The sequence below is a fragment of the Balaenoptera borealis genome, assembly GCF_965194805.1.
Source record: "Balaenoptera borealis genome assembly, chromosome: 8".
Taxonomy (NCBI): domain Eukaryota; kingdom Metazoa; phylum Chordata; class Mammalia; order Artiodactyla; family Balaenopteridae; genus Balaenoptera; species Balaenoptera borealis.
The window spans coordinates 40,993,108-41,009,725 of NC_138865.1; the positions used below are offsets into that span (position 1 = coordinate 40,993,108).

At 38.2% G+C, this 16,618-nt stretch overlaps 2 protein-coding genes and 1 long non-coding RNA gene across 21 annotated transcripts in view; 1 reads left to right on the forward strand and 2 right to left on the reverse strand.

Moving 5' to 3' along the window:
- FRMD3 (FERM domain containing 3) overlaps nucleotides 1-16,618 on the forward strand; it is a 380,805-nt gene that overhangs the window by 353,364 nt on the left and 10,823 nt on the right. The gene's annotated exons all lie outside the window — the stretch shown is intronic.
- The window catches only part of LOC309633029, a 329,590-nt gene that overhangs the window by 136,355 nt on the left and 176,617 nt on the right, over nucleotides 1-16,618 (reverse strand). The gene's annotated exons all lie outside the window — the stretch shown is intronic.
- LOC309633014 (uncharacterized protein) overlaps nucleotides 666-16,618 on the reverse strand; it is a 57,225-nt gene continuing 41,272 nt past the window's right edge. For 4 of the 15 annotated variants that reach the window (XM_082401279.1, XM_082401276.1, XM_082401282.1 and 1 more), the window contains one exon: nucleotides 7,166-9,024. In XM_082401279.1, coding sequence (XP_082257405.1) covers nucleotides 8,947-9,024 — 78 coding nt within the window. In that variant the 3' untranslated portion in view covers nucleotides 7,166-8,946. The other 11 variants (XR_014247244.1, XM_082401278.1, XR_014247245.1 and 8 more) reach the window with 8 other exon arrangements.

Here is a 16,618-nt window from a genome sequence, read left to right on the forward strand (position 1 = left end):
TAACTGACTTCTCCTATTCAGGAACACTGCTATATTCCTTCATTTTTTTCAGATTTTCTTTTAGGTTATTCAGCTATGTCTTAATGTCGTCCTCATGCAAGTTTTGCATATTTCTTATGGATATCCTGGATATTACGTGGCTATTCTAATTTGTGCGTTTAGCTATTTTGAATGGGATTTTCCATTATCATATTTTTTATGGTCTTTGCTTGTGTGTAGTAAATCACCTGCTTTGAATCTGAACACCTTACCGACTTCTGATGAATTCCCCTAGCTTATTAGAATCTTTGCCTTTTCTTGTAGATGATACTATCACCTGGAAATAGTGACAGTTTTGTGCCTTCCTTTCCAATATTTACACTTCTTATTTGTTGTCTTTATCATATTGCATTATTGAGGTCCACCAGGATGATCCTGAAGTTCAGTGAGGATTTTTTTGTCATGTTCCTGACTTTGGTGTGATGATTGATTGTGATGACAGAGATACCCATGAGATGGTGACAGCTGCATCAGTTAGCATGACATTAGCAGCAAGGAACTCTAACAAACACTGGTTTAAATAATAAAGTGATTTATTATCCAAGACAACACCAAGTCCAGAGTCAGGGATGATTCCAGGATTGAGAAGCCAGGTTCATTTTATCTCTCTGCACTGCTCTTCTCAGTTGGCCAGAACTCCCCCTCAGACCATTTGCCATCAGCATCATAGGATGGCTGCCAGAATTCCTGGTGTCTCTTTCACATACAATGTCAAGAGAAAGTCTGTATCTGTCCAGTATGTTCTTAGAAGCAAGAAACCTTTGTCAGAATTTCCCCCTCTACCTTTCTCCCCCTGGCGACTCTTCCTTTCATTTTTCATTTTCAGGGTTGGCTCACATACCCACTTCCAAACCAGAGACCGCCAAGAGAATGGAATTACCATCATTGGCTGAGACTAATCATCTGGGAGAGAAATGAATGAGTCAACCATGGAAACTGTGAGATAAGCATCTACGTAGGAGAGCCTTCTGAGAGGAGGTGACAGATGAGGTCTTAGAGAACGAGTAGGAGCCATCTGAGTGCAGAAGGACATTCCAGGGAGCAGCAACAGTCTGTGCAAAGGCACAGAGGCATGATATAGCGTAACACATTGGGGCACCTCTAAATAGATAGGAACAGTGGAAATGTGTGGAGTAGAGGTGTGCTTTTTATACTAAGCTGGAGTTTAAATTTTATCCTGAAAGCCATGAAAAACCTTTTAAGAAGAGGATTTGTTACCGACCAGGGTTCATGGCCTTCCCTAGTCAATAGAAATTGACTAGAGGCAAGACAAGAAATTCAGGCAAGGCTTTATTGGGGCCCCTGCTGCAGCAGGGGAGAGCGAGAACAAACAACAGGTTCCCTTGCTTGCTGGCTCCCTGAAGGGGGCAAGCTTGTTCCTTCTATGGGGTGAGGGTAGGGGTGTGTCCAGGGATCAGGCCAGAGGGGTGGCTTAGGTGTTTTGCTCACCCCTCTGGTGGTGTTGTGTGCAGGAGGTATTCTCAGTACCCTGCTTTTGCTCCTGACACCCTGTTTTTGCTCCAGGCTCTTCAAAAGTGGCAGTTGGGTTTTTTGATCTCTGTATCTTTTGGCTCCAGTATTTGCCCCAACTGCACATGCACACAGTTATTTTTAGTCCCATACAGTTTCTATGTATTTTGTTGCTGGAGGAGAGGTGTGTCCAGGTGCAAGCACTGCAGCAAAGGGTCCCAGGTCCCAGCCTGACTCAGATTCATATGACTAATTAGGCATTTAAAAATGATTGTTCTGGCAACAATTCAGAAGGAGCCAGACTGAGGTCAGGGAAACCAGTGAGGAGGCCATTGCTGTCCTGCAGTTGAGAAGTGGTAAGCATGGGGGGGATGGAGAGGCAGGGACCGCTTTGAAAGTGAATATGGTGGCAGAGTTTGTAGAAGCTGGTGACAGATATGGGGTGAGCAGTGAGTGAGAAGTCACGGCCAACCCTTAGATTGCTGGCGTGGGTAGAAGGTGATGCCATTTACTGTATAGTAACTGGTAGAGGAGGGAAAGTCTGGGGTGGGAGATACAGACTGGTTGTAGGATATGAGCCTACATCCAGGTGTGTGGTGAGCCTGCAGCTCATTGGACGGTTTTGAGTTGAGATGGGTCAGAGATTCAGTAACATGTGTTTCTCAAACTAAACTAAGTCATGTTCAAACTTATCTGGTCAAATAAATTTGGGAAATATTGAGTTAAATAAAGCAAAACTGGTTTCTTCTCTTTGGGACCTCTCAGACATTTTAATATGTAAATAGTAATGTTACTGAGTGTTTACTGTGAGCCAACCACTTCCCCCACGTTAATTCTTGACTCCTCTGTGCACGGTGTCCCCACGCGGTATGGCCTGAATTTTTCCATTTTATAGATTTCACTGAACAGAGTGATTAAGTAACTTGTTCAAGGTCACATGACAATACAAGGCCAGGATTCAGACACAGAAAGATAATTTAAGAGCTTGTATTCTTTTTAATTTCAGCTTTATTGAGGTATAATGGAGAAATAAAATTGAAAGATATTTAAAGTATATATTGTGGCAATTTGATGTACGTTGTGAAAAGATTTCCCCCTACTTAACTGATTAGCACATTCATTACCTCACGTATTTATCAGTTTTTTTTTTTTTTTTTTTGGTGAGAACATTTAAGTTCTACTCCCTTGCAAATTTCAGTTGTATAAAACAGTGTTATCAACTATAATGACCATGTTTTACATTAGAACATCAAACCTTATTCATCTTACAGCTGAAAGTTTGCACCCTTTCCCTGTTTCTCCCACCCCCTAGCCCATGGTGACCACTTTTCTACTTTCTGTTTCTATGAGTTTGACTTTTCTTTGTTGTTGTGTTTTTTTGTTGTTTATTTTGCATTCCACATATAAGTGATTCCGTGGAGAATTTGTCTTTCTCTGACTCATTTCACCTACATAATGCCCTCAAGTCCCATCCAAGTTGTCACAAATGGCAGGATTTTCTTCTTTCTTATGGTTGAATAATATTCCATTGTATACATATACCACATCTTCTATCTTCTTTATCCATTCATCCATTGATGGCCATTTAGGTTGTTTCCATATCTTGGCTATTGTGAATAATGCTGCAATGAACAAGGGAGTGCAGATATCTCTTCAAGATCCTATTTTCATTTCTTTTGGATATATACTCAGAAGTGGGGATTGTTAGATCATATGGTAGTTCAATTTTTAATTTTGGGGGGACCCTCCATACTATTTTCCATAGTGGCTGCACCAACAGTGCACAGAAGTTCCCTTTTCCCTACATCCTCACCAGCACATGTAACCACTTGTCTTTTTGATGATAGCCATGACTTTTTTTGAAGTATAGTTTTTGTACAATATTATATAAGTTAGAGGTATACAATATAGTGATTCACAATTTTTAAAGGTTATACTCCATTTATAGTTATTTTAAAATATATCTGAAGAAAACCATTTTTTGAAAAGATATGTACACCCCAGTGTTCATTGCAGCACTATTTACAGTAGCCAAGATATGGAAGCAACCTAAGTGTCCAGTGACAGATGAATGGATGAAGAAGACGTGGTATATATACACAATGGAACATTACTCAGCCACAAAAAAGAATGAAATAATGCCATTTGCAGCAACATGGCTGGACCTAGAGATTATCATACTAAGTAAAGTAAGCCAGACAGAGAAAGACAAATATCGTATGATATCGCTTATATGTGGAATCTAAAAAAATGATGCAAATGAACTTATTTACAAAACAGAAATAGACTCACAGATATAGAAAACGGATTTATGGTTACCAGAGGGGAAAGGGGGTGATAAATTAGGAGTTTAGGATTAAAATATACACACCACTATATATAAAATAGATAACCAACAAACACCTACTGTATAGTACAGGAAACTATACTCAATATCTTATAATAACCTATAATGGAAGAGAATTTTTAAAAGAATATATATGTGTATATATATATATATATGTAACTGAATCACTTTGCTGTACATCCGAGACTAACACAACATTGTAAATCAACTATATTTCAAGAAAATTTTTTTAAAAAGAAAATATAAAAATAAAATATTGGCTATATTCCTGGTGTTGTACAATATATCCTTGTTGCTTATTTTATACCTAATAGTTTATACCTTTCAATCCCCTACTCCTGTTTTCCCCTTCCTCTTCCCTCCCCCAAATGGTAACCAATAGTTTTTTTCTCTGTGAGTTTGCTTTTTTGTTATATTCGCTAGTTTGTTGTGTTTTTTAGATTCCACATATAAGTGATATTATACAGTATTTGTCTTTCTCTGTCTGACTTATTTCACTTAGCATAATGCCCTCCAAGTCCATCCATGTTGCTGCAATGGCAAATTTTCCTTCTTTATGGCTAAGTAGTATTCCACTGTATATATACACAACATCTTCTTTATCCATTCATCTGTTGGTAGACACTTAGGTTGCTTCCGTATCTCGGCAATTGTAAATAATGTTGCTGTGAACATTGGGGTGCATATATCTTTTTGAATTAGTGTTTTTGGTTTTTTCTGATATATACCCAGGAGTGGAATTGCTGGGTCATATGGTAGTTCTATTTTTAGTTTTTTGAGGAATCTCCGTATCGTTTTCCACAGTGATAGCCATAATTTTTGATGAGAGCTTGCGCTCTTAACCTTAATAGTAATGTCCAAAAGGTGATAGTGTGCACAGTTTCCCAAACTAATTTCAAGGAACAATGGGCAAGGACACAAGTGACCTGCAGAGCTGTGTTGAGTAATGCTGCAGTAGCATGGTGGAGCCATGCATATGGTTGAGACTCTAAGGGGGAGGGTACAGAGTGACAAGAGCAGAGAGCTGAGGCTACCACAAATAGAGGTGAAAAGACTGTGGAAAAGACAGAGGTAGCTTAGAATCATGAGATGGAAACCAAGAGAGTGTGAAGTTACAGAGGTAGAGTGGTCTGTAGGAGGACAGAAGAGAACACACATTGTCTTTAGCAACATGGTGATCATTGGATATCTTGGTGAGAGCCATTTCAGTGGTCTGGAAGGGGCAGTTGACTGCTGCAATATGAGGACAAGGATTGACTGAATTCTCTTGAATTCTAGATATTGAAATCAAAAAAAATGGTAAGACAAAGGTTTCAAAATGTTCAGCTACTCTAGAGGCATAACCAGGAGGTTGGTATATGATGACCACAAGGAGAAGTGAGATTGATGTTCATGGCTAGGAAGAACATTAGGATTTGCTGTGAAGTGTGTGTGAGTGTGTGTGTCTAAGTTTCCATTCGTCTATACTTTCCTGAGTCACTGGGATGACTCTTATGGGTTTTAAATAGAATGAGCAGGCAGCTTCCCAAGGATATTCAGAGGCATCAGGAACATTTCTAGTGTGAGATATTTTGCAGTGTCTATGCCTGAAAGTGAAAACTCTCATCTGAAAAAGTACATGTCATTCTCAGGATCTTTTCTTTAAACCCATAAGACATGAGCTTCACTTGAAGGATTAGACTTTATCCCCAGCAAAGGGAAGATAAAGGAATCACACAGGAGTTTAATGGCATACCATCTTACTACAGTTGGAAGTCTGCATGCTGCTTAATGTGGATAGAAAACATTTGGGGCACCGATAGCACATGCATAATACAGTGAACTTGAAAGCTTATTTCTAACCTAAACCATTAATCCCCACAACAGTAAGTGATTTTTTTTTTTTTTTTTTTGGCTTCCAGGATACACGTAATTAGGTGACCATAAAATCTATTAGGCAAACCTTTTGAGAGTGAAAGGGGCACTGTAATAATGCTGCTAGGAAACAGGCATACCGTGGGACTGTACCAGGCAAATAGGGACAAGTGATCACCTTACATATAATGATACTGTGGTTTCAGCAAATGAAATTGGCCAATAACACAAGACTCTTCCTCTTTAGTTAAGAAGTGAGGGTCTCTCTGGGCCTCTCAGATCCCCTTCTCTTCAGGAAAACATGGTGGTTTGGAACAAGCTTTGGAGTCAGGCAGGCTTGGGTACAAACTCCTGCTCTGTTGTGTCCTGGCATCATGACCTTGTGCAGGTTACTTAACGTCTCTGAGCCTCAGTTTCCTCATCTCCTCTTATGAATATCACATGATCATGTGCTTAAAATATCTATCGCTGTAAAAATTTATTAAAAATTTTAGTGCTCTTTTCCCCTCTCCCACAATGTTTCCAATAGATACAGGAGAAATAGCTCCGCTTCGTATATGCAGGTGATTGGTGCTTTCAGGGAAAGTATATGTATACTTTCAAGTGGGACTTTTTTTGAGAGACCTAGACTGGAAGGGATCTGGTCCATTTTTCAGGTAAAAAGTCTAAGACTCATAGAACTGAAATGACATGTCGAAGGACACACAGAGAGTTCTGTGGAACTGAATCTAGGTCCCCAGAATTCCAGGCCACTGTTCTTTCCACGCCATCATATTTCCTAGAAGTGGAGTGATGACCTCTTCCTTCTCTCCCACTCTTCCTTCACTCTTCTTGTCCCTATCCTCAATTCAAGAGTAGAGCACACCTCCCAGAGACAGGATGGCTACACCGATCAACATAAGTAGATCAATCAGAAGTTAGCCCACCTCAGCAAGGACGGTTCTGGTTAATAGGCAACAAATACGTGACCTCCATAGAGACCTGACAATTTCGTGTGTTCTTGAGCAGTGGTTGTCAATCCTTTCAGATTCAGTGTGCCCTTCAGATTCAGTAACAAAGATCTTAATGTTCTCTCTACCATCCTGAAATGCAACTCAGAGAAAACACAGTCTACTTACACATAACTTTAAAAGTCAAAATAATGCTCTAAGTGTAATGACAGGAGAACTTAGAAGTAATTCATAATAAAATAGTTAAGTCTTTCCAAAGGTTTTTCTTAAGCATGATTCACCAGGAGGCAGAATGAAGGCATGGGATGCTGGCTCCTCTGTGAATGTAATGGGGGGGGGAGGGGACATGGGCACCACTCAACAGATGCAAGAACGTGTGCTACTATGTAGGCATCTTGGACACCTTAGCCATTTTGGACAGCAGTGATGTGATGTTCTGAACAGGTAAACAGCTCTTGGCAGGATACTTCCTTCAATTTAGCCAGTGGTTGTATGCCTGAAAAATTCAAAATATGTTAAAATCATATCTAAATGCTTTAGGTTTAAATGTAAAACACAGGTAGATTCTAGATTCAAATCATTCTAAATAGGCTTCTCACCAACATGGATAATATTTAATAGGACATCTAAAAGTTATGTGGGATGCAAAATAATTCTTTATTTTGTGGGACCATCCTATGCATTTTTTTGATGTCTGGCATCCTTGACGCCCACCCACTAAATGATGCTGACCTTGCCAATCATTGTGACCGCCAAAAAAGCCTCTACAATTTTCTAAAATACCCTCCTCCCTGCCAGGTGGTGGTACCGCTTTCTTTGTGTCCCTGCTCTGCAAGTTTAGGGGGCATTCCATAGTTGGGTACCAGCCCAGAGTGACTTGGGGTGCCACAGAGGGAACCTGAATGGTGATGACCAGTGATGCCATTTGCCAAAGCCTGGAATGAGCAGTGCACAACCTGCTTGACTGTACACAGCAGGCACACAGCCTGTCCATCATCAGTGGCCAGTCTTTTCCTTCAGCATCTTTTGATTCTTGCTATTTTACTTCATGAAGTATTTCTTCAAGTTGAATAATGATAATAATGGTATAAAAATAGTTATATTTACTAAAATATAAGTTAACATTATTGTTTCCTATGTGTCAGAAACTTTCAGCTATTATATAATTTTAATTGGGCTGCATAATTATAGAAATTTGAAAGCCATTTCCTTTTCCTTAAGCATTGTCATATCACTTCTAAAAAACGTTTTTAGTCATTGAGCTTTGTGAATACATTTAGGAGGCTTCTCATGTACTGACGAAATAAAATAAATTCAATGAAACAGTGTAGATTGTCTCACTAATTTAACATTTCTGGTCTCTTTGGACATTCTTGTCCAGTTCATCAGGAAAGGCATGTAGGAAACTTTAAGCATCTATCCCATAAAGAAAATTAAGAAAATATGGGTAACCAACTATAATATAATTTCCCTCGTACTCTGTAATAGTGGACTTGTTAGAAAACTAATCTGTGTTGATAAAATGATATTGCTTGTCAATAGATTGTATGTACATATTGCTTAGAAATAGGCCAATGTAGCCTAATTTTCTTTGGTAAGATAGTAACATATAATTCCTATAGCTTTTTTTGATACAGGCAGCACTTATGCATCCATAATTTTGTTTAACCCTCACCCCAGCCTTATGAGGTAGGTGTTAACTCCTGTGTTGTTGTTAAGCAAGCTGAGCTCGAAGAATATTTTTTTAATTTTTATTTTATATCAGGGTATAGTTGATTTACAATGTTGTATTAGTTTCAGGTGTATAGCAAAGTGATTCGGTTATACATATATCTATTCTTTTTCAGATTCTTTTCCCTTACAGGTTATTATAGAATATTAAGCAGTTTCCTGTGCTGTATAGTAGGTCCTTGTTGTTTATCTGTTTTATATATAGTAGTTTGTATCTGCTAATCCCAAACTCCTAATTTATCCCTCCCCCCAACCTTCCCCCTCTGGTAACCGTAAGTTTATTTTGGAAGTCTGTGAGTCTGTTTCTGTTTTGTAAATAAGTTCATTTGTATCATTTTTTTTTAGATTCCACATATAAGCCATATCATATGATATTTGTCTTTCTCTGTCTGCCTTACCTCACTTAGTAAGATAATCTCTAGGTCCATCCATGTTGCTACAAATGGCGATGGCTGAGTAATATTCTTTTATATGGCTGAGTAATATTCCATTGTATATATGTACCACATCTTCTTTATTCATAAATTGGTCGATGGAGGTTACTTAACTAAAGTCTCATAAGTAAGTGGCAGAACTGGGTTGTCCAACCTTTGTCTGGTCTACTTTCCACTCTATCCCACTAAAAATTTGAGCCTAGAGATGACGGGAAAAGTATTATGAAACTCCAGCACATCTAATGCTAGTGGTTAGAAAAACTATGACAGGGAAGAAAGCATATATTTCCCTGCCTAACTCCTCCTTTCCAGAAACATAAGAGAATACTTCTGTTGTTGAGATCAAAGTACTGGAATACTTGGGCGACTTTGAAACATCAGTAATCTAGATGATTTTATCACAGCATTTATCTAGCAGCATTTGTAGACTAGCAGCCTATAGGCCTAAAAATACCCACAGGCTCTTTTTGTATGGCCTGCACAGATTTTTTTTTTTTAATTTGAATTTTAAAGCTTTCAGATGGAGCTCAATATGGTCAATTTTCCCCGGTCACCACCACTTCCTACTGTCCCATACCTGGCCTGCAATCATTCACATCAGGCACCTGCCTGGCCTGTAGAGGCACTTGCTTTTGTGACCCTGGATTAATGACCATGATTATGTCTCTCCCAGAAGCCACTATTTCACCTTGCTAGTGCTCTATTTTTCCTTCTTAGATCCTGGATTTCTCAGAAGAAAAATAAATTTGGGAAGGGGGATAGGGAGTGCTGGGGAGATGGGCTGAAATTTTACATAATGTAACTGAGAAGGTGACATTTGTTTAACAACCTGCAAAGAGGGACAGAGTGTGAACCCGTCTGAAGGCAGAGTGCTCCAAGCAGAGAGAACAGCAAGAGAGAGCTTAACTGGCATGTTTGAGGGACAGCTAGGCTTCTGTGGCTGGAGTGGCATGAACAAGGGGGAGGGTCCTAGCAGAACAAGGTCAGAGAGGTTAGGAGAGGAGGGGAGGGCTCACTGAGTAGAGCCCTAGACATCCCTGCAAGGACTTGGTTTATACTCTGAGGAAGATGAAAAACCACTAGAGGACATTGAACAGATGAGTGGCATGATCCATGTTATGTTTTCAAAGGATGACTCCAGCTGCCGTGTTGACAATGACCCTTACATAGGCAAGGGCTAAAGCAGGGGGACCAGATGAGATGCTGCTGCAGTAATGTAAGTGAGAAAGATGGAGGCTTAGACCAGGTTGGTAGCAGTGAACACAGTAGGAAGTGGTCTGATTCTGGGTGTGTTTTGAAGATAGAGACATAGAAGTTGCTGATGGGTCCATTGTGAGAGTGAACAGAGGAAAGTCAAGGTTTTTGGTCTGAGCAACTGGAAGAATGGAGTTGCCATCAACAAAATACTGCAGTCGGGAAACCTGAGGTTTCCCTTTACCTCTTGTTATAGGAGAAGGATATGGAAAACAGAAGGCAGAGGGAGAATAGGTTGCGTATTAGGAAAAGGAGACTTAAGGAGGAAAGGCCATTTACATGAGAAAATGCTGTTAGGTAAGAACACAGAGCATGGAAGATCTTTGTGACCACAGGACGGTGAAAATAGCCAAAGGGGCTGGGAGTGGTCTTTCTAGAGCAGTTATGCCACTCATATACAATATGTTGCTTTCACTGCTTTCCCAAAGAGGAGAATAAAATGACCTTTCTTCTGGGGATATGGAATACCAGATATGTAAAGATGTAGTATTCCAGAAAGTCATAACTCTTGTCATCTTTCCTTACACTGTGAACACTTTCTCCCTTCAGGTTTCATGGAGTATTATATGATGGTAGAAAAATTACAGCTTGCATTTATTTTTTTTTAATTTTTATTGAAGTGAAGTTCATAACATAAAATCAACCATTTTAACATGAAAAATATAGTACCATTTAGTACATTCACAGCCTTGCAACTAACACCTCTCTCTAGTTCCAAAACATTTTCATCACCCTAAAAGGAAACCTGGTACCCGTTAAGCAGACACTCCCCCCATTCATTTCCTCCCTCAGCCCCTGGCAACCACCAGTATGCTTCCTGTCTCTATGAATTTACCTGTTCTGGATATTTCATATGGAGATAAATGGAATCATATGTTATGTAAGCTTCTGTATCTGTCTACTTTCACTCAGCATGTTTTTGACATTCATCCATGTTGTATCATGTCTATAATGATTGAATAATATTATTATATGGATAAACCACATTTTATCTATTCATCCGTTTATGGACGTTTGGGTTGTTTCCAACTTTTTACTATTGGATTACTGCTGCTTTGAACATTTTTGTACAAGTATTTGTTTGAGTACTTGTTTTTAATTCTTTGGAGTATATACCTTGGAGTAGAAGTGCTGGATCATATGGTAATTCTGTTTGACTTGAGGAACTGCCAAACTGTTTTCTATAGCAGCTGAGCCATTTTAAAATCCCATCAGCAATGTTCAAGGGTTCCAATTTCTCCTCACCCTTAACCAACACTTGTTATTTTCAGGTTTTAAAAAATTATAGCTGTGGTTTATGTCAGAAAGTGTTTTCCTATGTTTTCCTCTAAGAGTTTTATAGTGTCTGGTCTTACCTTTAGGTCTTTAATACATTTGGAGTTTATTTTTGTGTATGGTGTTAGAAAGTGTTCTAATTTCATTCTTTTACATGTAGCTGTCCAGTTTTCCCAGCACCACTTATTGAAGAGGCTGTCGTTTCTCCATTGTACGTTCTTGCCTCCTTATGGAATCTTAAAAACAAAAACAAAACCATGGTACTGATGAACCTAGTTGCAGGGCAGGAATAAAGAGGTAGACATAGAGAATGGACTTGAGGACATGGGGTGGGAGGGCGAAGCTGGGGCAGAGTGAGAGTAGCACTGACACATATACACTACCAAATGTGAAATAGTTGGCTGGTGGGAAGCAGCAGCATAGCACAGGGAGATCAGCTCTGTGCTTTGCGATGACCTAGAGGGGTGGGATAGGGAGGATGGGAGTGAGGCTCGAGGGAGGGGACATGGGGACATGTGTATGCATATGGCTGATTCGCTTTGTTGTGCAACAGAAACTAACACAGTACTGTGAAGCAATTATACTCCAATAAAGATCTATTAAAAAAAAATTATAGCCATTCTAGTGGGTGTGAAGTGCTATCTTATTGTGGTAACAACTAATGATGTGGAGCTTCTTTTCATGTGCTTGTTGGCCCTTTGTATTTTGCTTGCATGTTTTATGGTATCTTTCATTTAGGCTGCTATGGACTGTCATACCAGAGCTATTAGGAAATATCTGTTGCTGTTTAAAAGATAAAACCAGTAATTCTTCAGTCCTGCACATCATTTTTCCCCAGTTTTATTGAGATATAATAGACATACATCACTGTATAAGTTTAAGGTATACAGCATAATGGCTTGACTTACAAGTGTTGTGAAATGATTACTGCACTACCTTCAGTTGGCATCCATTATCTCATATAAATGTAACAAAAAGAAAACATTTTTCCTTGTGATAAGGACTCTTGGGATCTACTCTCTTAACAACTTTCATATATATCATAGAGCAGTATTAACTATAGTTATCATGTTGTACATTATATTCCTTATACCTATTTATAACTGGAAGTTTGTACCTTTTAACTCCCTTCCTCTAATTCTCCCTCTCGCCACTCCCTGTCTCTGGTAACCACAAATCTGATTCCTTTTTCTATGAGTTTTTAAAAAGAATTAGATTCCACTTGTAAGTGAGATCATACAGTGTTCATCTTTCTCTACCTGACATATCATTTAGCATAATGCCTTCCACGTCCATCCATGTTGTCACAAATGGCGGGATTTTCTCATTTTTTGCTGGCTGAATAATATTCTGGTGTGTGTGTGTGTGTGTGTGTGTGTATCACAAGTTCTTTATGTGTATATATATATATATATATATATATATATATATATATATATATATATATATATATATATATATTCACAGATGAATGGACACTGAGGCTGTTTCCATGTCTTGACTATTGTAAATAATGCTGCTATGAACATGGGGATGCAGATATCTTTTCAAGTTAGTGTTTTTGTTTCCTTTCGATATATTCTCAGAAGTGGAACTTCTGGATCATATGGTAGTGCAAAATTTTTAACTTTTGCACTTTTAACTTCCTGAGGAAACTCCATACTGTTTTCTATAGTGCCTGTACCAGTTTATAATCCTGCCAACAGTGCACCAGGGTTCCCTTTTCTCCACATCCTTACCAGCATTTGTTATCTCTTTTTTTTTTTTCACATCTTTATTGGAGTATAATTGCTTTACAATGGTATGTTAGTTTCTGCTTTATAACAAAGTGAATCAGTTATACATATACATATGTCCCCACATCTCTTCCCTCTTGCGTCTCCCTCCCTCCCACCCTCCTATCCCACCCCTCTAGGTGGTCACAAAGCACCGAGCTGACCTCCCTGTGCTATGCGGCTGCTTCCCACTAGCTAGCTGTTTTACATTTGGTAGTGTATATATGTCCATGCCACTGTCTCACTTTGTCCCAGCTTACCCTTCCCCCTCCCCGTATCCTCAAGTCCATTCTCTAGTAGGTCTGTGTTTTTATTCCCGTCTTGCCCCTAGGTTCTTCATGACATTTTTTTTTTTTTTTTTAGATTCCATATATATGTGTTAGCATACTGTATTTGTTTTTCTCTTTCTGACTTACTTCACTCTGTATGACAGACTCTAGGTCCATCCACCTCACTACAAGTAACTCAATTTCGTTTCTTTTTATGGCTGAGTGATATTCCATTGTATATATGTGCCACATCTTCTTTATCCATTCATCTGTTGATGGACACTTAGGTTGCTTCCATGTCCTGGCTATTGTAAATAGTGCTGCAATAAACATTGTGGTCCATGACTCTTTTTGAATTATGGTTTTCTCAGGGTGTATGCCCAGTAGTGGGATGGCTGGGTCACATGGTAGTTCTAGTTTTAGTTTTTTAAGGAACCTCCATACTGTTCTCCATAGTGGTTGTATCAATTATATTCCCACAAACAGTGCAAGAGGGTTCCCTTTTCTCCACACCCTCTCCAGCATTTATTGTTCGTAGATTTTTTGATGATGGCCATTCTGACCGGTGTGAGATGATATCTCACTGTAGTTTTGATTTGTATTTCTCTAATGATTAGTGATGTTGAGCACCCTTTCATGTGTTTGTTGGCAATCTGTATATCTTCTTTGGAGAAATGTCTATTTAGGTCTTCTGCCCATTTTTGGATTGGGTTGTTTGTTTTTTTTGATATTGAGCTGCATGAGCCGCTGGTAAATTTTGGAGATTAATCCTTTGTCAGTTGCTTCATTTGCAAATATTTTCTCCCAGTCTGAGGGTTGTCTTTTCGTCTTGTTTATGGTTTCCTTTGCAGTGCAAAAGCTTTTAAGTTTCATTAGGTCCCATTTGTTTATTTTTGTTTTTATTTCCATTACTCTAGGAGGTGGGTCAAATAGGATCTTGCTGTGATTTATGTCATAGAGTGTTCTGCCTATGTTTTCCTCTAAGAGTTTGATAGTGTCTGGGCTTACATTTAGGTCTTTAATCCACTTTCAGTTTATTTTTGTATATGGTGTTAGGGAGTGTTCTAATTTCATTCTTTTACATGTAGCTGTCTCTTTTTGTTTATTTATTTGTTTTGTCTTTTTGATGATGACCATTCTAAAAGGCATGAAATGATATGTCATTGTGGTTTTGATTTGCATTTCTCTAATGACTAGTGATGTTTAGCCTAGTTTCGTGTACCTGTTGGCCTTTCATTTATCCTGTTTAGAAAAATGTCTATTCAGGCCTTTTTCCCATTTTAAAATTGAATTATTTGGAGTTTTTATTTTGCTATTGAGTTGTATGAGTTCTTTATATATTTTGGATATTAACCCCTACTCAAATATGGCTTGGACATTTTTTTCCCATTCCATAGGTTTTCACTTTGTTGTTTGCTTCTTTTGCTTGCAGGAGCTTTTTAGTTTAATGTAGTCCCACTTGTTTTTGATTTGGTTGCTTGTGCTTTAGGGATCATATCCAGAAAATCATTGCCAAGACCTATGTCAAGGAGCTTTTTTTCCTGTTTTCTTCTAGGAGTTTCATGGTTTCAGGTTTTACATTTAAGTCTTTAATCCACTGCAAGTTAATTTTTGTGAGTAGTGGAAGTTTGGGGTCTAGTTTCATTCTTTCACATGTGAATATCCTCCTGCTTTGTTCTTCTTTCTCAGAATTGATTTGGCTATTTAGGGTCTTTTGTGGTTCCATATAAATTTTAGGATTTATTTTCTACTTCTGTAAAAAATTTCATTGGAATCTTGATAGGGATTGCATTGAATCTATAAATGGTTTTTGGTAGTATTGACATTTTAACAATATTAATTCTTCTAATCATGAACATGGGATACCTTTCCATTCATTTGTGTCTTCTTCAATTTCTTTCACCAGTGTCTTGTAATTTTCAGAGTAGAGATCTTTCACCTCCTTGGCTAAGTTTATCCCTAAATATTTTATTGTTTTTGATGCTGTTGTAAAAGAGATCTTTTTTTTTCAGATAATTTATTGTTACTGTATAGAAACACTACTGATTTTTCTATGTTAAATTTGTATCCTGTAACTTCACTGAATTTGGCAATTAGCTCCAATAGTCTTTTGGTGGAGTCATTAGGATTTTCCATGTATAAAAATATGTCGCCTGCAAATAGAGATAATTTTACTTCTTCCTTTCCAATTCGGATGCCTTTTATTTATCTTTCTTGCCTGATTGCTCTGGCCAGGACTTCCAGTACTATGTTGAATAGGAGTGGTGAGAGTGAGCACCCTTGTCTTGTCCCTAATCTTAGAGGAAAAGCTTTCAATCTTTCACCATTGAGTATGATGTGAGCCATGGGCTTATCATATATGGCTTTTATTATGTTGAGGTACATTCCTTCTATAGCTAATTTGTTGAGTTTTTATCAAATGGATGTTGAATTTTGTCAAAAGCTTTTTCTGCATCTATTAAGATGATCATATGATTTTTTTCTTTCATTCTGTTAATTTGATATATCACATTAATTTGTGTATGTTGAACCATCCTTGCATGCCAGCTCTAAATCCCACTTGATCACAGTAAATGATTCTTTTAATGTGCTGCTGGATTCAGTTTTCTAGTATTAAGAATTTCTGCATCTATATTCATCAGGCATGTTGGTCTGTAGTTTTCTAATAGTGTCCTTTCTGGCTTTGGTGTCAGGGTAATGCTGGCCTCACAAAATAAGACTGGGAGTGTTCCCTCCACTTTGATATTTTTGGAAGAGTTGAAAAGGATTGGTGTTAATTCTTTAAAATTCACCAGTGAAGCCATCTGGTCCTTGGCTTTCCTTCACTGGGAGATTTTTGATTACCAATTAAATCTCCTTACTAGTAATTAGTTGATTCAGACTTTCTATTTCTTCTTGTTTTAGTCTTGGTGGTTTGTATGTTTCTGAGAATTTCTCCATTTTCTCTAGGTTGTCCAGTTTGTTGGTGTATATTTGCTGATAGTAGCCTTTTATGATCCTTTGTATTTCTGTGGTATCAGTTGTAATGTTTCCTTTTTCATTTATAATTTTGTTAATTTGGGTCCTCTCTTTTTTCCTTGGTTAGTCTAGCTAAAAGTTTGTCAATTCTGTATCTTTTCAAAGAACCAACTCTTAGTTTGGTTAATCTTTCCTATTTTCCTGTTCTCTATTTTATTTCTGTTCTAATCTTTAGTTTTTCCTTTCTTCTGCTAACTTTGGG